General features: G+C 43.3%; 1 protein-coding gene across 1 annotated transcript in view; it reads left to right on the top strand.

Annotated features, from left to right (window-relative positions):
- Positions 1-25,670, top strand: part of LOC139756069 (protein turtle homolog B-like) — a 176,203-nt gene that overhangs the window by 82,144 nt on the left and 68,389 nt on the right. Inside the window, 3 exon segments of the mRNA XM_071675081.1 lie at positions 9,714-9,846; positions 23,350-23,543; positions 25,521-25,634. Coding sequence (XP_071531182.1) covers positions 9,714-9,846; positions 23,350-23,543; positions 25,521-25,634 — 441 coding nt within the window.

Raw genomic sequence — 25,670 nt, 5'->3', positions numbered from 1 at the left:
GTATAATTTTTGCTGAAATAATTCATGGAGTGTGAGTGAGAGGAATGACTTGCGGCAGCAAGACCCTCTTCCTCTTGGGTAAAGCCAGGCCCACCCTCTTGAAGAAGAGAGCGGAGGTCCCTGCTTGTTAGTGGCTCCTCGACATTGATCCTCAGTGCGTCCAGGAGGCGTGGGCTGTTCCACATCTTGTTTCTTGTTTCCAGGGAACACACATCTGGTGACCAAAGACTCGTCTCATTTAGGAACGAAACAGTTGGTGACTGGGGTATGAGAATTTTATCATCAGTCTGTATCTATTTCTCGTTATATCTTTGAAGTTGGTCAGCCACATTCCCCTGAAGGTATGAGGAAGGTACAGACATGCAAGCAAGCGGTTTAAGGTATCTCGAGGTCGTGGAGTGGCTCTTATTTTCATAGCTCTCGTGGTGAGATGGTTCGCGTAGCTCGGGTTCGCGATCCTAGAGAGAGCGATCGGCTCATAGCCAACCCAGCTATTCATCCATCCAACCTATTCATGGGTACCTGGCTTAGCCTTGGTGTGTGTGTGTGTGTGTGTGTGTGTGTGTGTGTGTGTGTGTGTGTGTGTGTGTTTTCCCGGACTCCGTTTGTTTGAGGTTATACCGCGCGAGCGAAGCGAGGTCGAGTGATGTCCTACCTACGTTCTGGACATCATCCATTACCACAGCAGTACAAGACACAGTTTCAACATACCCCATATGCAAGACCCTTCATGAAAGCCACGATGCAACTACCATAATGAAGACATTGAACACTTACTACACAACCGCCCAGCACTCTCTCTGCACATAGGCACACACCCACCACAACATACACCTCTGTACTTACAAGACTCACTTTGTCCCCCATGTCTTTATTTAATGGCTTATATACTGGCATTCAACAAATCCTCAGGCACCTCACCTTGAGCCACGTATACAATGAAAGACCTAACTAACTAATCATCAACGATGTCAAATCTTTCTCTCCTGAGAGATTTTACAACAATCCCGTCCACTGAAGATGCTTTGCTACACTTCACCGTGCGCAAGGCATTCACTACCTCTTTTCTTTTCACCAGACCACTTTTCATGAATCGCTTCGCACACCTCCACGTTTCAAACGCCTCACATCTGCCATCCTCATTCAAAAGACCTTCAGAATATCATCTTCCTCTCCTCTTCATATCTTACCATTTGTTTTCGTGATCTCCTCACACTGTTCACCTCCTTCCAACGCATCATCTTATTCTCTCTGCAGTCTGTCGGTACTCTCTCACCCGAACTCTTTTACTTATCCTGTTTTGCAATCCCTACACCTTCCTCTTGACCTACTGCCGCTTCATCTTGTAACCTCCCAATCCCTCTCACTCCTTCCCTGAAGTGCCTTCCATACACCTATTCTTCCTCTTTCACTAACAACTAAACAACATGATACCATAATTCTCTATACACATCTACATCCCACCTTACGCATGCCACACACTTCTCTTGCACATGTAAGCACTTCTTCCATAAACATCTATCATTTCTCGTCCATTTCCCAGATTTGTTTACTTTCGCCTTTTACCATTCTTTATCAAATCTCACACAAGCCTCTTTTCCAAGCTCAACCAAAAAATGACATCGTCCCACAAGTTACTCCATCTGACACATTTACCTCCAAGCGTCTCTCTTTAACATATAGTCCTATAATGCCCGCTTACCATCAAGTTTTCTCGGCCACGTATGCTTATGTACGTCCGTCTTGTAATTTGGCATTACCAGTCACCAGTCGTGTTTCAGCACACAACGCCGCAAGACGTCCATCACTTTCACTCACAAAGGATACCCTATGCCTCCAAATTATACCTTCAAATGCCACATCACCCACACTTGCATTCATATCAACCATCACTATCACTCGATCCCTCCCATCAATTGTGCATATGCACTCCCTCGTTTCTTTTCAAAACACACCTCTCCTTCACTTGACTTCTGTACAAGTGCATAAGTACTAAAAATTACCCACCTTTCGTCTTCAACCACATCAGTGTGGGGCTCACTTGCTTACACTCTTTCACACATTCCCACAACTCCTTCAGCAGAATTGCTACTCATTCCTTTGCTATCGCCCTCATACTAACCCCAAAGTTTATGAGTCTTGGGTAAGCGTATGATAACGTTGACGGAGATAGCTTCTGGAAGGTGTTATGAATATATGATGTGCGAGGGAAATTACTACAAGCAGTGAGAAGTTTCTATCGAGTGTGTGCATGTAGGAAGAGAGGAAGGCCAGTGTGTTCGGGTGAAGGTGAGTTAGGGCAAGGGTGTGCAGTGTCACCATGGCTATTTAATCTGTTTATGGGTGACGGAGTGATGAGGGAGCTAAATGCGAGGGTCGTGGCGAGCGGGGTGAGTTTGCAAGACTGCTGGAGGTGGGCGCGCCTGGGAGGTGTCTGTTGCTCTTTGCTGATGACACGGTTCTGGTGGCAGACGAGAGAGAAATACTGCAGATGGAATATTTCACTTTTTTAGACGAAACAAGCCCACGCATCTATTGACCTATAGTTTAACGAACTGCAGAACAAGAAAGTGGTGACATGGTGACATTTCTTACAGTTCCAATCAACGACCAAATACGCGTGCAACCCAGATCACAAATGTTTCCATACTTTATTACACCTTCAAATTCTCTCCGTTTTGTAAGGAAAAATGAATACATCAGAATGAGACAGCGAAAAAAAAAAAAAGTATCTCCAAAGAAGTGAATTTTCACAAGAGTTTAATGACCTCTTACTTAAAGTGAGATAACATATCGGATGAAACTCTAATCGAGATACCGTTAGTGTAATTACAAATTACCCTCAATTTCCCTCGACTGTGGTGTTTCTTCCCCATCCCATCTCAATTTCCTCCTTGACCATGACCCTGTATGATGCTGTCATATAACTTGGCCAAGATAGCTGTAGTATGTTAACAGCAGCAACTGTATCTAATTTGGGCGAGGCGACGTCGACCCTCCTTGAGGTACGACGTTGACGTACATTTACAAAGACGGGTAAAAAAACACTCACTTTTCTATGGATGGATTGTATTCTTTACCCTGGAGCTCCTATTGTGTGTGTGACTGTTTTCAGTATCCACAGCCAACGGAAACAGACTAAGATTGTGTGACTGTAATGCTTAGCCATGGTATATCCTAGGCAAGTAGCCCCATGACAGAGCAGACTTGGATGATGGCACGGCAGTTCTGTATCAAAGCCAGTCTCACAGCCTTGTTATTATAGCCCGCCACCGTCACCACTATTCAGTAATGGTACTCACAGACTAAAACTAATAACTAACACACGGACAAGACAGACAGATGAGGACTGATGACCTGAGAAACCTTCTTCAGCATCTCTCATTGATGCTATGGAGAACCCACTTTATTATCCCACCCTTCTGCTGGACTGTCGCATCCCAGACAAGACAGCCACCAGGAAAGTCTGAGCATAGCCGCCCCCTCCCCCCCCCCCCACACACACACAGACACACACACACACACACACACACGCACACACCACGAGACCTCTTAACAGATCCCAGGCTGTCAATTCTCAAGAGCTCTCTACCAAAGGTAACCTCGTAGATGTCAACGGGTGGAAGCAGGACATGCCCTCACAAATATGACTTTCGGGGCGAAACGATGGCCAATCCGTTCACGAGATCCCGGTTGGCGTGGCCTAATCCAGGCACTCATCGATTCGCATATCCCCCTTTTATGAAGCCCTGTTTCTACAACACTCCTGTATCGGAAATCCTACGGTGCGCGTCGTCAAATTGAATTGTCACGGCATTATGGAAACCTGATACGAATTTTTCCTTCAAGTAATTCATTATACGCGCCTCGGTCGTTACTGGATATCGATACTCTTGAATGGCGGAGGGGAGAGAGAGAGAGAGAGAGAGAGAGAGAGAGAGAGAGAGAGAGAGAGAGAGAGAGAGAGAGAGAGAGAGAGAGAGAGAGAGAGACTACTGGGGGTGATGGTCTCTGTCTCGCCAGGTTTCTGAGGGAGAGAGAGAGTCGAATCAGCCAGCAGACGATCTGCTTCCTCTCCTCCTCCTCCTCCTCCTCGAGCTCACCCCGGCCATCAGACTCCCACAGTGGCCGGGCCACCGCTGACCACTCTCACTCAGGCGATTGGCCGTGGGGAAGGAAACACGTACACCGGGAGATACAAATGACAGGGGGATCTATTCCTTACACCCGCTGATGATGGCAGAGAAATCCCTCCCAGCTGATGAAGGCATATATGAATAACAAAAGGACATTTCTTCATGTATGTCGTCCGAAATGATGGCACCTCTCGACCTGAAGGACTTAAGACCCCCCCAACGATCGTACACAATTTGCTCTCCGATAAAGGCGTTGATCAGGTTTTGGGTAATATACGTAAGCGCTCACTCAGGCTGGGCTACGTCTCGTCCACAACATACGGGAGTGTCCACTCCAGATGGTATACGTTGGTCCGACAACATACGAAAGTGTCCACTCCAGCTGGTTTACGTTGGTCCCACAACATACGAAAGTGTCCACTCCAGCTGGTATACGTCGGTCCCACAACATACGAAAGTGTCCACTCCAGCTGGTATACGTCGGTCCGACAACATACGAAAGTGTCCACTCCAGCTGGTATACGTCGGTCCGACAACATACGAAAGTGTCCACTCCAGCTGGTATACGTCGGTTCCACAACATACGAAAGTGTCCACTCCAGCTGGTATACGTCGGTTCCACAACATACGAAAGTGTCCACTCCAGCTGGTATACGTCGGTTCCACAACATACGAAAGTGTCCACTCCAGCTGGTGCCATAGATCTTATCCACAACCCATCCCTCTTTGTTACAGCTTTCCATCCGCTCATTCGCGCACTTCGAAGCACCAGAGCAAGAATATCTCCCGACCGTTGTACAACTAAACTCATCATCTTGGTAAACTGCATGAATCCCAACCTCTTTACGACCACCACCACCACCACACGTTGTAGAGGAAAAGACTAAACATATCTGTACCTGGTTAGTCTTACAAGGTTACGTGACGGCGGTGTGCGCAACGTTGCCTTTTTGAAAATATATTGCAAATTACTAACTCGTTCTCAATACCTTGGTTTTCTTGAATAACATAATGGTGACTTGTGAAAGCATGCAAGAGACTTTTTTCTTTTTATCTTCTTTTTTTTTCTTATAATTTCGTCGCAGTCTTGACTTTTTCGTCTCGTTATGTTTACCTTTTTCCCTGGGATCATATGCATTTTCTCGGAGAGCTCTATTTAGACTCCGTTTCACAAAAGCCGTTCATTTTGTTCGTGGAAAAAGTTATGATGATATTTTTTTTCGCATGATTTCTGCGGTCCTTCAATGTCTTGAAAGAGACTTCCTTGGAGCAAGAAGACTCTCTCTCTTCTCTCTCTCTCTCTCTCTCTCTCTCTCTCTCTCTCTCTCTCTCTCCCCTGCGGTAAAATATTCACCACTGGCAACACGGGCGTTCGGGAATTTTTCCAATTTCATTCCTGTTGGCTATATTCTGTGAACGCTCTTACGAAATGGCCCGTTCTTTGTTAAGGGAGTTGGAAAACATTCACTTTACGGGAATTGAAATATTGGAACTAATACAAGAATAAACAGTGTGCAAATGGGCATTTCGATTCATTGTGTGTGTGTGTGTGTGTGTGTGTGTGTGTGTGTGTGTGTGTGTGTGTGTGTGTGTGTGTGCAGGAACGGATGAAAGGCTCCCTTGGCGTAGGATTCGGGGTCCCACAATCTCTCTCAAGCTTCACCTCGCCTCTTGCCCAGGAATTGGTCCTGTAGTGTAGAAATGTGCACTCGTGCGTTAAGGAGAAAAAGAAAAAAAAGAATGTGACTTTTTTTATGCTGTGGCTTTTTTTTCGGCGTCAGTGATGAGTCAACGAGAGCAGTGAGCGAGGAAGAGGAATGACACAGGGGCAAGAAACTTTGGTAATTTATTTTCCTTTGACGGAGTAGTGGGTGATATTTTCAGATCTATAATATTGTCTTCCTGTACCATAAAAGTTACTGTGTGTGTGTGTGTGTGTGTGTGTGTGTGTGTGTGTGTGTGTGTGTGTGTGTGTGTGTGTGTGTGTGTGTGTGTGTGTGTGTGTGTGTGTGTGTGTGTGTGGTGATGTGTGCGTGTGTGCGTGCATGTGTGTGAATATGTGTGCGTGCATATATATGTGTGTGTGTTGATTGTGTGTGGTGATGTGTGCGTACATGTGTGTGTATATGTGTGTGTGTGTGTGTGTGTGTGTGTGTGTGTGTGTGTGTGTGTGTGCATATATATGTGTGTGTGTGTGTGTGTGTGTGTGTGTGTGTGTGTGTGTGTGTGTGTGTGTGTGTGTGTGTGTGTGTGTGTGTGTGTATACGACACGCATGTGATACCGGGCAATGCAGTTTTCTGGACCTCTCGTGGAACTTGAAACTAATGTAACTTTAATGAACCGTGTGTCTATAACTCTCTCTCTCTCTCTCTCTCTCTCTCTCTCTCTCTCTCTCTCTCTCTCTCTCTCTCTCTCTCTCTCTCTCTCTCTCTCTCTCTCCTTCCCGCGTTCCTTAACATATGACTGAGTGCAGTCTTAGTGAACACGAAGGATGACTGGAACGTGACGTGTTAACAGGATACGTGGAACGTTCTAACAGACATGTGACTCAGGGTATAATGAAGGGGGGTCGGTCAATTTACCAGTCACGGGTGACACAGACGGAGTAATCTATATCACGAAGAGACGAAAAAAAATGTTCTTGTTGTTTCGCAAGTGCGCAGTGTGGATGAAGAGATCTCCCTATCTACTGTATGATGCAACCATTCGTGTTTACTTTTTTGTGCAAAATGACAAGCAAACACGTGAAGCACATGCTCACGCGTATACAGATGTTTGAATGCACATATTGACGTACCTATATATATATATATATATATATATATATATATATATATATATATATATATATATATATATATATATATATATGTATATATGTCCATTGTGCATAAGCTTATACAAATAGAAACATTCTGTTGCTTGTATACAGACGTACAGTATAAGATCATGCATAAACGCAAACGCATCTATATATATACAGCTCTAGATCATAAAATCATACATAACAGCCCATTCTAACGTATGTATAAAGACGTAATTCATAATCTCGTACATGAGTGAAGGTATCAACCCTAAACCTACAGATATGTGTACCTACCACACTAACATTTGGAACCAAGACTCTGCAGAGGACCTGCATATTCATCCACTGGCGTCGCACACACTTCGCCTGACAACACACACACACACACACACACACACACACACGCACACATCAACACCTCAAAAAAAACGAAAGATAGCCAGAGGCACGTCACCATTACGACCGGACATAATGATCTAATTGGCCGTTTACACTGCGTTCGATAGTGGATACCTTGGAGGCCTTTTGGCAAGACAGTGCCAGCACAGGGGGCACTCGTCGCCAGGTAGTGTCCGCGCAGGAGAGACCCAGAGATGCGTTGTGCATATTGCCGTCAGGGTGGATTAAGTGAGGTATTTGCCCTCCAGAGGGATCACATGACGGATGGTGTGGTATCTGACTGCTGAAGGGGAAAAACCCCGTCGAAGTAATATATACATACATATATATATATATATATATATATATATATATATATATATATATATATATATATATATATATATATATATATATATATCCCCTGGGGATAGGGGAGAAAGAACACTTCCCACGTATTCCCTGCGTGTCGTAGAAGGCGACTAAAAGGGAAGGGAGCGGGGGGCTGGAAATATTCCCCTCTCATTTTTTTTTTAATTTTCCAAAAGAAGGAACAGAGAAGGGAACCAGGTGAGGATATTCTCTCAAAGGCCTAGTCCTCTGTTCTTAACGCTACCTCGCTGACGCGGGAAATGGCGAATAGTATGAAAGAAAAAAAGATATATATATATATATATATATATATATATATATATATATATATATATATATATATACATATATATATATATATATATATATATATATATATATATATATATATATATATATATATATATATATATATATAGATAGATAGATAGATAGATAGATAGATAGATAGATAGACAGATAGATGGACAGACCACTAGTAAAAGGAAACACGAGAATCCTTAGCGCTTTCGTGTTCTAACACGTCTTCAGAGGATTAGCTATAAAGCGAGAAAATAGATATAACAGAGATAATGTATATATATACGGAGGAAACATGGAATGGGGTCATGTGACCTTGCACAATTAGTGCGAGGCCAAGTTAGCACAAGGGTCGGCGTGACCCCACTCCCCTACCTGACCTTGACTTGATGCATCACGGATGACCTCGCTCAGGGAAAAACCAGACACAAGGTTGACTCACAACATCAACCCATGAAATGCTGACAAAACTTTCACACGTTTCTCTATAATAAATGGATTTTAATAAGTACATGCTTGACTGATATCTAATTCAATACATTGACATATCAGCTCTTTTATCATCTTGGATTCTAATATGCTTCTTTGAGTCCCGTCAACTTGGTCATTGTCTTCAGTCGTACGTGCAAACAAGGCATTAGACTGCTGCTAGTCAGTACGTGCACCGTGCTTTTTGCTATTCTATTCTAGTATCTAATCCCTTGCGTGCTTCAACTACGTAAAATTTACGGCAATCTCGGCGTGGAATTTGATAAATACTACCACTGACCTCAACACAAAATTCTTGATCAGTGCACCTTTAACGTTGCGATCGTTTTTCAATATATCATGTACGTAATGTGCTTCCAGTAATGGACTGATTATTGACAGGTCTTCATAAGGTAAAACTAATATTTTTTTTCTTTCTTTTTTGTACACTTCTCTGTTAAGGTGCAATGCTACAAGAGTTTTTCTTTTTTCTTTTTTAATATACCACTTAGGGACCTACGGTTTATGGCCAATACTGCAAATGCTGACAATATACAGGAACTCAGCGTCACATATGCATAAAGTTCTATAATCCTTTCATGGTGTGAAGAAAATAATGGACGAGTGAACAATTAATCACAGGTTTCGTAAACACATTAAACTCTCTGCCAACAACTCTATTTACCAAAAGCAATGACCAATTCTTATACTAATGGTAAATATTGTGGAGGGGAATAACTTCATTTACTAGAGGATGTAAATTATTTACATTCTTGTCACCTGGCCAGAGACCCGAAATATCTTTACCCAGTGTGGCGTTTCTGCATTTATGTCATGTGTCTGTTGTGATTTTATGCACACACACACACACACACACACACACACACACACTGAGAGAGAGAGAGAGAGAGAGAGAGAGAGAGAGAGAGAGAGAGAGAGAGAGAGAGAGAGTGTCAATGAGATGGCTCTGATTTAAGGGCATTCAGGATGCCCACACCGTCTCAGCTAACATAGACAAAAAAGAAAATTCTACTTCTCCATTCTTTGTGAACCTCTGTCATACATCCTCTAACGCAATTCTTTTCTCCCGAGGTCAGTAGCAAGATGGTTTCCCGTACAGAGACACTGTGGAAAGGCTCACACACATCTCATGACGTTGTGGTGATGACTGCCTTCGACAGTGTCATCGCCATTCAGTGTAAATCAAACTGATGTATGTGTCAACCTTTGCTCTCTCCTCTTCCCCCTCCAGGGCCGGTGTCTGCCATAGCAGGCGTGGCTGGTGCTCCCTCAAGACTGCCGTGTGTGGTCATCCAGAACCAGCTTGGGGATAAGCCAATCCTAGTGCTCTGGTACAAGGTTGGTGCTCGACGCCCCTTCTACACGTGAGTACCACCCACCCCAGGGGGTCACCTGTGTACGTACACCTGATCTTTAAAACTTGACCCCTTAAATACTTTAAAAAAAAAGAAAGTCCTTATAGCTTTTTAAGTTCTCGAGCTTTATCCTATATTTACCGTATGTCTCATTATCTCAACCCCCTAACTCACAATTGACCTAAATCCGATGTGAACGACCCTAATTGACCTCAATCCGATCATCCCTGACCCTCAGGTGTACGACCCTAAACTCCCTTTCATCGTGATGTTTCCCTTATTACCTGACCATTAACCTCTTCTCTTTTGAACCTCCTACACTTTGCAAACTATGACACCTTACCCTTCCTCTCTGACCCTTGCTTCGTAACCCCTTACCCTTCACTCCAAGCCCTGTTTCGTAACCCTTGATCCTTGCTTCGAAACCCTCGACCCTTACGCCTCATCCTTAATCCTTACCTCGTAACCCCTGACCCTTTAACCTTCACCGATGACCTTTTTTTTTTCAATCATGAATCACACCCTTAATCTTTCACCTGTAACTCCTGACCACTTATTCCATGTCCCCACTCTCGTGCAAACCAACACGTAGTTACTAATCCTTAACAACCAACTCCTAGCTCTCAGTCCTTAGCCCTTGACCTACATTTGTATTTTGAGGAAATTTCTAAAAAAAAATGCAAATCAATATTTTTTTCAGAACATATTTTCATAAGGATTATATACCTTTAGAGAGAACAACTACAATATATATATATATATCAAAACCTGCGAAGAGATAAAATTATGCATCCATCATTTAATTTTCTACTATAAGATAGGGTTTTTTGTCCGTTCCTAAGGGATTGTACTCCTCCTAGTAAAAGTGTTCACAAATAATGTTATCTCCATTACTCGTTTTTAAAGATATGCTTAATTTTGGAGCATATGAGGTGCACTGATTGTCAGCTGTATCAAGGCTCATTCATCATTCTCATGACCGTACCTGTAATGCAGACGCGAGACGTCCTGTGCCGCCCTGTGGTATAACAGCAACAGGAGGACCTCCTGTGCTGCATTGCGGCACAAACAGCTGGTGTGGCACATACCCGGTGCTGTCCTGCGGCACAAAATCAGCAGGAGGATGTCCTGTGCTACACTGTGGCACAACAGCAGCAGGAGGATGTCCTATGCTACACTGTGGCACAACAGCAGCAGGAGGATGTCCTGTGCTACACTGTGGCACAACAGCAGCAGGAGAATGTCCTGTGCTACACTGTGGCACAACAGCAGCAGGAGGATGTCCTGTGCTACACTGTGGCACAACAGCAGCAGGAGAATGTCCTGTGCTACACTGTGGCACAACATCAGCAGGAGAATGTCCTGTGCTACACTGTGGCACAACAGCAGCAGGAGGATGTCCTGTGCTACACTGTGGCACAACAGCAACAGGAGGATGTCCTGTGCTACACTGTGGCACAACAGCAGCAGGAGAATGTCCTGTGCTACACTGTGGCACAACAGCAGCAGGAGAATGTCCTGTGCTACACTGTGGCACAACAGCAACAGGAGGATGTCCTGTGCTACACTGTGGCACAACAGCAGCAGGAGAATGTCCTGTGCTACACTGTGGCACAACAGCAGCAGGAGGATGTCCTATGCTATACTGTGGCACAACAGCAGGTGTACCACACGTCCTGTGGCACAGCAGCAGCAGCAGCAGCAGAAGGGACGTCCTGTGCTGAACTGAAGCACAGTCGCGGGGTACGGTCTCTGTTGCCGCCTCGCGAAACAAAAACGGAGGACATGTCCTCTTCTGCACCTGTGGCACAACAACAAAGGAAACACGCCCTGTGTTCCTCCTGTGGCAGAGCAGCAGGCTCGGGTGGAGGAGGGCGTCCTGTCCTACCTTGTAACACTCAAACGGGGAAAGCGTCCTGTGTGCATCACTGTGGTACAACTTTTACGTCAAATGCCACCTCGCAAGCCAGGCAAGGGATGGGATCAAGAACAGCTTCCACGTTTGTGCAGCCATGTAGACTTTACATCCCCACTCGAGAGGTGTTAAGACCCTTTCAGAAACTTCGGTGTGATGAAAGACTCCAGCTCTGAACCTTGTAATAAACTCCCTATATTCCCTGCGGGCTGTCAAGCCCTCTAGTACTGAACAAGGTGCATGGAACAGGGAACACTGTGTGGGTTTCCGCAGACTTTGAATTCAGTACGATACGTGCAATAGGTCTAGGAAACAACATGGTCGCCGTCTGCATCATTCGTTGCCTGTATGTACCGGGGCGTGTGTGAGAACGCCGACCGTTTGATAGCGTCCCGAGTGTGTCTGTGCGTGGCCGGAGTTAATGCCTATCGACTGATAAATGGACATTGGGCCACAGACCGTAAAACGCACTTTAAAATATATATCATAAAATTGCCGGTGATATTCTTGAACTTAGTGGCTGGTCGATCTTCTCTTTCTTGATTGTCGATGAATAAGTCGTTACCTCACATGTCAAATACGCGGTGCAAAAATGTTAAAGGCGCGTATTAGTTCCCTCTCTCTTTCCCCCCAAATTCTTTTATACATGACGAACTGGCGCCACGCGGGAGGCGGCTGTGTTGCTAATCAAAGAGGGACATGCATCGAGGCCACGTTGCCCCAGCTGGAGAAGTGAGGTGGGTGATTCGAACGGTCCAGGTACTGTGCTAACGTCGGTGCTTGCTGGTCAATGTTGAGGGAGGGAGGGAGGGAGGGAGGTCTTCGTGAAAGGCGCTGGGGTCGAAGGATCTTCACCATCATCATCATCATCATCATCATCATCATCATCTACCCCCCTGCCACTGCTGAACCTGTACAACGAGAGGATGACAAAATCGTACTACTTTATCAATGGTATTAAATCCTTCTTTTCCTGTGTGTTTTACGTTACAGTCGAGCCGGTGCTTTCGTATGAGATGGCAGCGCTTCACGCACATCTACAAGTCTAGACGGAAAATATCATTGTGTGTGTCTCTCCTTTATCCCATCTTTCTAAGGATTCTTGAAGATATGGCATTAGTGAATCAAATCAATGAAATTGAATGCTTGGCCTCATGATCTCCCATGTGTCATTTGTCGTTAAAACTTAAAATTGACATCTCCCGTCTGGGTGAGTGACTTATCCAGCAACTGAAAGCATATTACGATGCCTTCTGAATGTTCAATGATCTTCACAAGGACTGAGAGTCAGCCACTGTAAGGAACTCGTTCACCAAACCCCCACACACTCCTGCTGGGGATGTTAACGAAGGGTAGAAAAGGTTCGGTGAACAGATCTCAGGACTCTACTGGGGATGTTAACGAAGGGAAGTACAGTTCGATAAACAAAACCCCAGAGTTCTGCTATGGATGTCAACGAAGCGTGAGAACGTTCAGTCTAGGATTTTGGTCTGATTTTTTGACAATGTGCCAAAGGATACCGCTTTACTGTTGTTCTTGGCTGTGAATAGCAAGGAGCGTAGACATCTGGTCCTGGGAAGGATATGAGGAACATAGTGTGTAAATATGCGGGGAGAAGACACAAGGATGTGGGAAGGAAGACGTGGTAAAGGCAACATTGCAACATGGTGGGTGAGCGATGTGATAAGTGAGGCTATGTGCAACATCTAATTACAGAGATACAAGTGTGGGAGATAGAGAAGAAAAACGAGGAAGATAAATTTCTTCTAGGTAACCTTCTTTAATTCTATACCGTCAGCTAAGCATTACACACACAAAGCACCTAAGCAAGTGGAATCGTAACCTTTAAAACGACAAATATAGACATTTCTTCATTCAAGGTACTTTGAAAGAGTGCATCGTGATTCCCTTCACTGCAGACCTCTCACCCCCTCACCTATGCAGTGATCAGTGAAGGCATCTATTAGTGTAACTTCACAAAAGAAAAAAAATCATAACAGACCGATTATATATCAAGATCCTCTCCTCCTGTGATTCAGCTGAATACGTAAAACACCCCCAGTCTCCCATGTCTTTCCCAATAACTACGACCTGGCACATTTTCAAAGACAGGTCTTTCACTTCCTCCAAAACTCGTAAATACTTTCCCTCGTTTATTCTTTTCCCCGTTGCCTAATCCCCTATGTATTTCAATTAAGTCCTCGGCCTTGACGTGGACTATTGTCCGTGACTGGAGCCTTCAGCGTAAAAACAAGAAAGGAAAAAAAACGCTCGACATTTCAATTATTTTTGCCGATGGAGCCCTGGTGTTAAGAGCTCTCTTACTCTGGGTAATGGAAGTAAATGACTTGTTTGTTGTTGTTTTCCAGACGAGCCTGATGAATGTACGGCACAATAACATCCGTGCTCAGCTCAAAGCAGCACCTCATGTACACACACACACACACACACACACACACACACACACACACACACACACAATTGAATCATATCCCTCTAAAAACGTCTAATGAGGTTCCAATAACGCCCAGTGAGGTTCTAACAACGCCCTGGAGGCTCTAATAACGCCCTGAGAGGCTCTCATAACGCCCAGGGAGGCTCTAATAATGCCCAGAGATGTTCTAATAACGCCTAATTAGGGTTCTTACAGAGCACATAAAAAACAGCAATGTGGCCTTTCCTTTCTTCCATACACAAGGCGTCATCAGGTTATCACTCCCCCCCAACCATGGAAGCAGAGGAACTTAGGTCGGCTATGGGGTTTCTGACGAGATTACGTACGTACGGGATCACTTTATGGAGGAATCTCTCAATTTACAGGCGGTATAACGGGCTCAAAATGAGAGGGAGAGAGTGATGAAGTGAGCCTGCACGTGAAGTGACAGCAGAGCGGATCATTACTCAGTTTCATGACTGACGACATTACAATGCGTTTCATGACCACACAAACATGTTGACACACACACACACACACACACTCACACACACACACACACACACACACACACACACACACACACACACACACACACACACACACACACACACACACACACACACACACACATAATTACATTCCTTTTGTGTGTGTATATATATATATATATATATATATATATATATATATATATAAATATATATATATATATATATATATATATATATATATATATATATATATATATATATATATATATATATATATATATATATATATATAAACACGCACACACACACAAAATAATGTACACTTCAATATATTCGTATGTAATCCACCCCTCACGTCATCCTTCAACCCGATCATGTACAACAACAAAAAATCGCATCAAAAATTCAGCGAACCACATTTTCTAGATGAAATCCCGCTGGTCTACTTACCTAGTTTTTTCTTTTTAGAAAAAAAAAAAATTTCAACACAGTTATGACATACTGCACCGATCACACATTCTCTGTTTCCGGGATTCCACAAAACTCTTACAGCCGTCTGTGATCTTGCTTGCGAAGGGGCTTCTGATACAGCCTTCAACATGTCTTTAATATTGCTTGCAACATGGCTGGGATATATGAGGCTTGCAATGTGTTTGTGGAATTGCTTGCAGTTCGTCTGCGTGCAACATGTCCGCCATGATTGCTTGCGACACGTCCGTGGCGTCATGTGTCTGTCGAGCGCTTGCAACACTTCTGGGATACTGCTTGCATTAAAACTGAAGTACCTCCATAGCTTATATATGTTAATGCTTCCATCATCTCTATGACAAGCATTTGAAGCATGTCTATCATATGGCTTACAACATGTCTGCGACATAGTATGCAACACTTGTATGTTAGTGTTCGCATTATCGTGACATTGTTTGCAATATGTCTGTGACATGGCTTGCAACACGTCTGTGACATTTCTTGCAACATGTCAACATGTCTGTGATATGGCTTGCATATGTCTTATATTTCTTTCAACATGTCTGTGATATGGCCTGCAAATGTGTTTATATGGCTCGCAAATCTCTGTGATATTTCTTGCAAGATATACATGTGCGATATGGCTTGCAAATGAGTGCAACATTACTTGCACCATCTGAGTGTTGTTGCTTGTAGCGTGTGGGTGATGCCGTTCACTAGATGGTCGTGGCGCCACACAGGGTAGGGCTGGGCAGGGGGTGTGTAAGGGGCGTGGGACAGCTGGGGAAGTGAGTAATGGCCTCACCTGATGGAGCGACGCACCAGGGAAGGTGTTCATGTTGGTCTTAGTGTGTGTGTGTGTGTGTGTGTGTGTGTGTGTGTGTGTGTGTGTGTGTGTGTACATATATGTATGAAGTATGTTTTATTTATGTAATTACCTGAATATATTCATTTATCTATTCATTTTACTTTGTCGCTGTCTCCCGCGTTAGCGAGGTAGCGCAAGGAAACAGACGAAAGAATGGCCCAACCCACCCACATACACATGTATATACATACACGTCCACACACGCAAATATACATACCTATACATCTCAACGTATACATATATATACACACACACAGACATGTACATATATACACATGTACATAATTCATACTGTCTGCCTTTATTCATTCCCATCGCCACCCGGCCACACATGAAATAACAACACACTCCCCCCGCATGTGCACGAGATAGCGCTAGGAAAAGACAACAAAGGCCACATTCGTTCACACTCAGTCTTTAGCTGTCATGTATAATGCACCGAAACCACAGCTTCCTTTCCACATTCAGGCCCCACAGAACTTTCCATGGTTTATCCCAGAAGCTTCAATCCATTGACAGCACGTCGAACTCGGTATACCACGTCGTTCCAATTCACTCTATTCCTTGCACGCCTTTCACCCTCCTGCATGTTCAGGCCTCGATCACTCAAAATCTTGTTAACTCCAGCTTTCACCTCCAATTTGGTCTCCCACTTCTCCTCGTTCCCTCCATCTCTGCCACATATATCCTCTTGGTCAATCTTTCCTCACTCACTCTCTGCATGTAACCAAACCATTTCAAGACACCCTCTTCTGCTCCCTCAACCACACTCTTTTTATTACCACACATCTCTCCTACCCTTTCATTACTTACTCGATCAAACCACCTCACACCACATATTGTCCTCAAACATCTCATTTCCAACACATCCACCCTCCTTCGCACAACTCTATCTATAGCCCATGCCTCGCAACCATATAACATTGCTGGAACCACTATTCCTTCAAACATACCCATTTTTGCTTTCCGAAATAACGTTCTCGACTTCCACACATTCTTCAGCGCCCCCAGAACTTTCGCCCCCTCCCCCACCCTGTGACTTACTTCAGCTTCCATCCGCTGCCAAATCCATATATATATATATATATATATATATATATATATATATATATATATATATATATATATATATATATATATATATATATATATATATACATATATATATGAGACTTTAACTCGGCGGTAGCTCATGCGCAATGTTCATCGCAAATTACGTGATGAGGGACAATCACTTACCGACGGAGTCGTAATCCCAGCAAGTAATCATTAACACACAGCTATCCCAGTAAGGGAAGACACTGAGCCGCTCCCGTACTCCCTCTAGGCGAGCTGAGCGCCTCCTTAATGGTTGGGAACCCGAGCTCTGAGAGCCATTAGTGGCATTAAGTGATCATCTGTTATCCCATAATGAGTATCAAGAAATTTAATGAGGAGAAAATCTACTCACAGAGACTTTTTACTAATGGACTCGAGATCTGGTAGTTCGTAGAGGACAAGCCCAGGGTTCAGCTCTAGAGACGTTGTCGTTGTATCATCTGACGTATCTGAATGGTATGACAATGTGACGCAATCTAGAGCCAAGAATTGACTGCTTCTGTAAACATTCTTCCAACATAAATAATGGTGTGTGTGTGTGTGTGTGTGTGTGTGTGTGTGTGTGTGTGTGCGTGTCACCAGACCTCTACTGCATGAGGCTGCACAGCGAGTAAAGAGTCACCTTTGGCGGGGCTCTAACATCTTGAGCTTTAAAGGACTTCAAACATTTGTCCCTGTTACCGAGTGCAGCGCAACCATATAGCTTCCAGAACCCTGGAAAAGGAGTCCTGATTATACATACATACATATATGTATATATATATATATATATATATATATATATATATATATATATATATAGAGAGAGAGAGAGAGAGAGAGAGAGAGAGAGAGAGAGAGAGAGAGAGAGAGAGACGTGTGGATCAGGTCGGACGTGTTTCAGTCGAAGTACTATGATCGACCATGAAGTCAACCCATGCTCCATCCAGTTACTCGTCGCCTCCTGATCTTTCTACCCAAACTGAACTCCGCCTCTTACTTTGGGTCACTTGTTCTCGTGTTGAACGTGGCCATAACTTTCACAACCGCTTCGTCCCCCCCCTCCTCCCCTCACGTCGGACAAAGCAACACAAAGAGGAGACCGATGAATTCCCACTATCATCGTCTCGGTGCACGAAATATTCAGGAGCTAGCGATAAGAAGGGCGAAGGAGGGTGGCGTAATAAGGTTCATGTGACATCGTAGCTGACTGAATAGTACACGGACTTCGACGAGGGGGAAGAACGCTTGAGAACGTAGGAAGATTTCGTGGTTTACTACGTCAAGGTAAATTGGGACAGTATTTTTGGTCTTTTTTTTCGCTGTGGTGAACATGCTGAACTCACTGATGTACGTATGAATCTTACGTTACGCTGTTTCAGGCGAAGTTGTTTCATATCATGAAACCAATTCATACTCCAATCGGCTACTCCTCGTCTCACGATCGTCTTCCCAAAATGAACGAACCACTAACTGACCCATGTTTCCAACGAGGGTCATGTAACCTAGTCATCGACTAAGTAAACCTGGAATTCTTTTCGTCGAGGTTTATCAGTAAGGGTCATACGAATCATTCTCTTGGTAGACCATCATCTGCGTTGGTGACGAAGTCATTAACTTGGGTTTCCCTTGCTCTTAGTCTAGCTATAGCCTGAGCCACCACAGTCCCAACCCTGCCTACCCGAGCCTGGGTCCTCCCGAACCCTGACACACCCCAGCCGAGGTCCCATCGACAGACAGTTCTGGCAAGACTGAAGCCTATGCAACCTCAACTGAGCCACAGCCAGGACGAGGACTGGAGGTGAAGAAATACCTATACGTAGGGAAATCCTTCCACCACCACCACCAGCGGCGCCATCTGGCGTGATAGCTTTACCTACCCACACCCGACCCCCAAGTGACTTAATCAGACCCAAGCAAACTTGACCTAGAATCTACATTTAGATGTATATTCCTCTGACCTTTCGATGCGCCAGGATGCACCACGTTAAGCTCTTGGATAAGCCTAGTTGCGTATTGCCTTCGAGGCGGAATTACGTTACACGTGATGATGATACTAGGCTACAGGTGCTCACGGCCAATACACTCGTACTGATGGGGTGTACAGGAAGGAGAGACGAGACACTGTGGATAGCGTATGTCCTGTAGGAATGCTAAATGTTACCCGTTTCCTCTATAACATCTCCGCGATATTAAGGTCTTACTTCTCAGTTTCCAATTTACAACTCGGATTCGCCTTCATCTTCTTTCTCTCGGGTTCTCTCATTGTTCTCTCTTCTTTATCCCTTTTCTTCCTTTGCTGTTTACTCCCCTGGTGCTGCCGGATCAGCAAGTGTCTGCCTGCCATAAAGCGATAGTCTGGCGCGAAGCAAATGACTTACGCAGTCTGTGAATTATATGTCCGAGTCTGATGAAAGAAAGATCATTTGTATCATTCATTTCATCGTATATCATGACCAGATAAGCTGTGAAAGAACTGGCTGTCAAATCTTACTGGTTTAGACTGCAAAACAGTTTTCCATAATGACTATTTCTTTTTTCTAGACTTTTTACCAACTGCTGTTTTCGTCATGCAGTGAATTAATGCTGCCAATATAGAGAAAAAATGTATACTGCTGATAAGAGCACATCTGCTCCAGAGAAAGTAGTTACTTCAAATTAGTGTCTAGCACTCACCGCTAAGAAAAGATCGTAACATTGAGCAGTTTACTCGCACATAGAAGACTTGAATTCCCTCCACAGTAACCTTACAGCAGCAGAAAACGTCAGAATAAACAAAACGAAGAAGAATGACTCGTGTTATCGAGTCTACTTGACACACATATACATTCATTCAGTTTTTCTATACGAGTGCTGAAAAAAAAAACCCGCTTAGCAGTTTACCACTCTTCTTCACTATTTGAAGATCACCACAACACTAAACTCTGGAGATCTGAAAAGGAAAATGAATGACATATAATCAAAAACGTAATCGAGATCGTTGGTAAACAGTTGTTCATTATGGGAAATGCATAAACATATACTCGCTTTTGTTTTATCTTTTTCCTCCAGACTCCAATTGGCCCAGGATGTTAACAGCTCTGTAATTGCCACCGCACTCGTACGGCTACCAAATTGCCCTTCGTTTTATTACCATACGCAGCCTATTAATATCTATTTTTCTCGCCCCCACCAAAAAAAAAAAAAAATCTAAATTACAATAGAGGTTATCTTGTGTGGCACCATAGCACTGAGCAAATAATAATACTAATAATAATGAAAAAAAGGGAGGTCATGATACGTTCATGTCCAGAAGGGGGATAAATATTATACAAAAAATAATTTTATCAACTATTTCATGGTGTGATAACCCAAGTCTTTCAGAACAATTTTATTGGATACACACCGGGGGTAAACAGAAATTTACAAAAGGCCGTAAATTAAATTCTGACTTTTATGGACTTGTTTGAATACTGGAGGGGGGGGGAGGGGGAGGGAGGGAAAAAACTGTGATTGTAACTTTTACAAAATTTTCCCCTCTGTGTGACATTAATATTTTTTTTTCCCACTCTCTCTCTCTCTCTCTCTCTCTCTCTCTCTCTCTCTCTCTCTCTCTCTCTCTCTCTCTCTCTCTCTCTCTCTCTCTCTCCCTTTTCAACGCTTAGTCTAATATCAAACTTATTCTCTTTTACGAGAAATATATAATACGGGTGACACTGATCACTGCTGCTTGGGACAGAGAGATTAAAGTGTTGCTTTAAGATATTGACAACTGTATTAAGTACGTACGTTCTATTAGGTTTCCGTACATTACTGAGTAACGAGGATAAGAACGGAGCTAAGCAGGAGCCACCTCCAAATTCAAGAAGGTATTGTGACATCGCGTTTTCTCTCTTAGAAAGACGTACTTATTTTCAAGATTTTTTTGGACGGGTAGAACACGAGTCGATCAAAACCCAGACTTACTCTATCTTTGTTTTTATTGTTTGTGTTGTTGTTGTTGTTGTTGTTGATGTTGTTGAGTACATTTACCACTCGTGTGTCGTTAAACTGATTTAATGTTGACTGTAGACAGTCCTCACATAAAGTGTTACCGGACTCCGCCGGCAAGTGGTTACGCCGCGGGCGAGCAGTTGCCTTCGGTGAGGCTGTACCTTCGTCAGTGGGGTATAGTCTCCTGGAGGACCTTCTCACACCAAAGAAATCCAATATTTCCCTGCTCCTGCGTGGAGCGCAGCCTTGAAATTCACAGAGCCTTAGAAAGGGCTCCTGGGTTTGTATAATAATTGTAATAAAGACTATGATGATGATAACAAACAATAATAATGATAAGAAGAAGAAGAAGAAGAAGCGAATAATGATGATGATAATAATAATAATAATAATAATAATAATAATAATAATAATAATAATAATAATAATAATAATAATAATAATAATAATAGTAAAACCACTATTTAGTATTACTATTATCAATTATCATTTTTATCATCATTATCATTATTATTATCATTACACTTAATATCATCTTTATCATTATTCTTTCACTAACCAATAACTATAGCCAACCATGGCAAGCCACCACACCAACAGCTAACCCCATTGCAAGCCACCACACCAACAGCTAACCATTAATTATCGGGGGCCACTGTCACCCACGTGAAATTATTCAAGAGCCACTGGCTTGTACACGTAATCACTAAGGGGATTATCATCCACAGTGATAGCTTGGAGTCACTGTCATTCACAAGCAATTTCTATGAGTCACAATCATCTACTTGTAATTGCTAGGAGCCTCTGTCATCCATTGGTAATTGCTAGGAGCCACAAACGCTCACAAGTAAATTGCTAGAAGCCTCTACTATCCACGATTGCCAGGGGACCCTATCATCCACCAGTGACCGCTAGGGGCCACGTTCATCCACCAACAATTTGCCAGGTGCCTCTGTCAGCCAACAGTAATCGACAGAAGCTACCATCATCAACACGTAACTGCTGGGAGCCACACTATCATCCACCAGCGGCTGCTAGGTGTCACAATCATCCACCAGTTGCTGCTGAGAGCCTATATCATCCACCAATAATTGCTTGGAGCCACATTCATCCACCAGTAATTGCTAAGAGCTGCCATCACCCACCAGCCACTGCTAAGTGCCGCTATCATCCACAAATAAAATAGGAACCATCATCATCCACCAGGATCATCCAGGACCCACGAAAATTCACCTCCACCACCAGCAACATACTCCAGCAAATCAGTTTTTCATAAATTTTCCAAAAGAAGAAACAGAGAAGGGGCCCAAGTGAAGATATTCCCTCTAAGGCTCAGTTCTCTGTTCTTAAAGCTGCCTCGTTGACGCGGGAAATGGCCAATATGTATGAAAAAAAAAAACCAGTTCACCTGCGCCTGAATCATTAGCCATATGCAATGTCTCTGACCTGGTTCCTACCACGCAATTCATCAAAGATCATGACTTGTACATACCTGTGGACCTACCAGTTACATCATTACCCATGTGGAGCTCCGTATAGAGTATGCCAGTTAAACAGGTTACCCTCGTCAGAACTATCAATTAAGAGTGATGCTGACAACCATCCATCGCTGATCACCCATTTCCTAACTACGAATGTTGAATAAACTATCCACAAATAGGCCAAACTGGTTTTTACTTGACAACCACATACCTATATTTGCTATTATCTGGCACTTCCTGAATCTAAACCCGAAATCACACCATTCGATGTCATTGGTCATTAGCAGACTTAATTAGTTTCATCCTGATCATCATAGTGCTACACTCCACTTCACTATCCTAACAGTGATACGTCATAGTTCGGGACTAGCCTACACTATCTTCACACCATTCATGATAGTTCGCGACTGAATTTGAACATCCTCACACTATTCAGTGCTGTTCACAATTTAACTTGAACATTCTCACACTGTACATAACAGGTCATGACTTCCTCACACCATTCATCACATCTCATACCTAAGCTTCACTATCGTAACACTGTTCTTCAACGTTCAACTGAACTTCACTATCCTCACGCTTATCATCACATTCGTAATAAAGTTCCAATGTTAAAACAACTGCTCATCACACCTCAAGAACTTGCCTTCACCAACATCATGTCACTCATCATAACCCACTACTGACATACACAAACTATTAATTCATAATATTAACAAATTTCCTATGAAATCTAATCACCACAGACCAGCAATTAACAACCATAATGTCTCTCTCTCTCTCTCTCTCCCTCTCTCTCCCAGACTTGACCTGCGAGAGAGCGGGTACAAGGAAGTATTCGTCGACCCGGAGGTGAAGGGTCGTGTCAGGTCAGAGCAGACTGGCGGCTACCTGACCCTCGACCCGCTATTAGGTTCCGACGCTGGGAGGTACAAGTGCCGGGTTGACTTCGAAGACGGCCCGACGCTGTCCGCCCTCGTCAACCTAACTGTGTATGGTGAGTTGATGTCTGAAGTCCTCCTCTTTTTCTTTGCCTCCCTCAGCGTCGTCCACCAGCACAGGCATCTTATAAAATTCGTGGGGGAACTTTCCTCGTTCACTCTTTCCTATAACATTTCCATGGCAGTGTAGTAGACCCTCCGTAATGCAGGGTGTTCCTTAACGTATTTTTTTTCTTTTCTTTTATCCTGAGCATATCTGAGCTTGAGGGAGAGTTTCCCCAGGGTGATGGAAGATGGAAATGCCATCTGTTTTACTGTCTTGCTTCTACCTAGAATGACGAGGATGTAGATAACCTCCCGAAAAACCATCAGGTCTTCTGTTGTCGGTCCTTTCCATGTGCTCTTTTTTTTTTACACACTCCCTCCAATCTTCTGAACTGGAGCCTGCATCTGTCTTTCCCTCATCTATCCAAATCCCAGGTCAGCTCTACTGGCCGTGGTCTGCTGATGTCCCCACCATCCTCGCTTGTGGCCAGTTCCAATCCTCTCAACGACTTCAAACCTTCTTGCTTACGTTCGTTCATTCCTCCCTTGGTTACCTTATTATGTAAGCTGACTATTGTTATTTCCTGAAAGACCTTCCTCCACCACCCATTAATCTGATTCATAGTTTTCATGTTTAATGTTTATCAACCCCTCCCATCCTTATCCACGATCAATTAGCATCAGTGAATCCATGTGCAGCAACATTCCCCTTCGCTCTTCCTCCCCAGCATCCAACACACACTATTCCTTTTCATTTAATGTACTATTTATCGCTTTTTAATGCCTCCTGCTTTCTGAAGAGTGTCTTTGCACTTCCTTCGATATCTTCACCCTATCAACGCTCAAGAGCCACCTCTGCTGTCTAATATAATCTGAGGTATTGTCACAGTTCTTTTCATACACAGTTATATATATGACCCTATAAATCGTAATATCACTATTTTTGTTTTCACACTAGTTGGAAATTTCAACTCACCAATACTGAAAAATTTAAACACTTGAATTACTATTCTATAACAACAACAACCTTCGTAAGGTCTACATCCCCAGATACATTTCAAATTCTAACTCATTATATTCTAACCATTATTCTTTCTTAACCAAAATTTTTTTTTACCCCGTCAAATGTTTAACCCACTTGATGTAACAACCCCATAAAGTCGTCACGGTTCACAGCATCATATACGATTCGCTCAGTGTGTTTCATCTGCACAAAACCACCATCTCGTCTGCACACTCCACCTCAACTGACTGCATGAAAACACCTAATATGAATACACCTTTCCAAATCTCATCTTTAACATCATGGTTTGCGATTCATTCTGAATCTAGAATGCTTTTTCCAGATCCCATAATTAGCATGTAATTAGCATGACAGTTTAGTAATTTATCATAAATCTAGAATATTTTCTACAGATCCCATATTGAGACGAAGTTTTGTGATTCTCTTATATTTCTAGAATACCTTTTCCGGATCCCATGTTTAGCATAACAGTTTCGTGATTCATTCTGAATCTACAAAGAAGACCTTATCCAGATCCTATCTTTAGCATAAGAGTCTGTGATTCATCATGTTTCTACAATACCTTTTCCAGATCCCATCTTTAGTATAAGAGTCTGTGATTCATTATAAATCTAGAGTACCTTTCCCAGGCCTCATATTATGACCAAGAGTTTAGTGATTCATTTAAAATCTAGAATACCTTTTCCAGACCCCTATAGTGAGATCTTGTTATCATGATGACCTCAAAAATATATATATATATCTCTAATTTATGATTCAATACCTTTTCCAGACCCTATAGTAAGATTTTGTTATTCATGATGACCTCAAAATACATAAATACCTCGAATTTACGATTCTCAATTGGTCATGCTGTGGCAACATACACCTACGTACATGTGAGTGTGATACACAACATAGGGCTAGGGCTACCCCTCAATATCATTAAGTGCAGCGTGGCTGTCGTTTCCTCGTCCCTCCCCAGTGGTGCCGTCCCGACTCGTCGTGCTGGACGAAAACAGTCGTGCAGTGCCTGCCGGCCTCCTGGGTCCGCTGACCGAGGGAGATAAGGTCACCCTCTACTGCGTCGCTACAGGAGGTCAGTCTGACTAACTCTAACTCTCTCTAACTCTCT

This window comes from Panulirus ornatus, chromosome 20 (genome assembly GCF_036320965.1).
Source record: "Panulirus ornatus isolate Po-2019 chromosome 20, ASM3632096v1, whole genome shotgun sequence".
NCBI lineage: Eukaryota > Metazoa > Arthropoda > Malacostraca > Decapoda > Palinuridae > Panulirus > Panulirus ornatus.
Note: the sequence above shows the minus strand (reverse complement) of the source record. Positions and strands in the feature narration are given on the sequence as shown.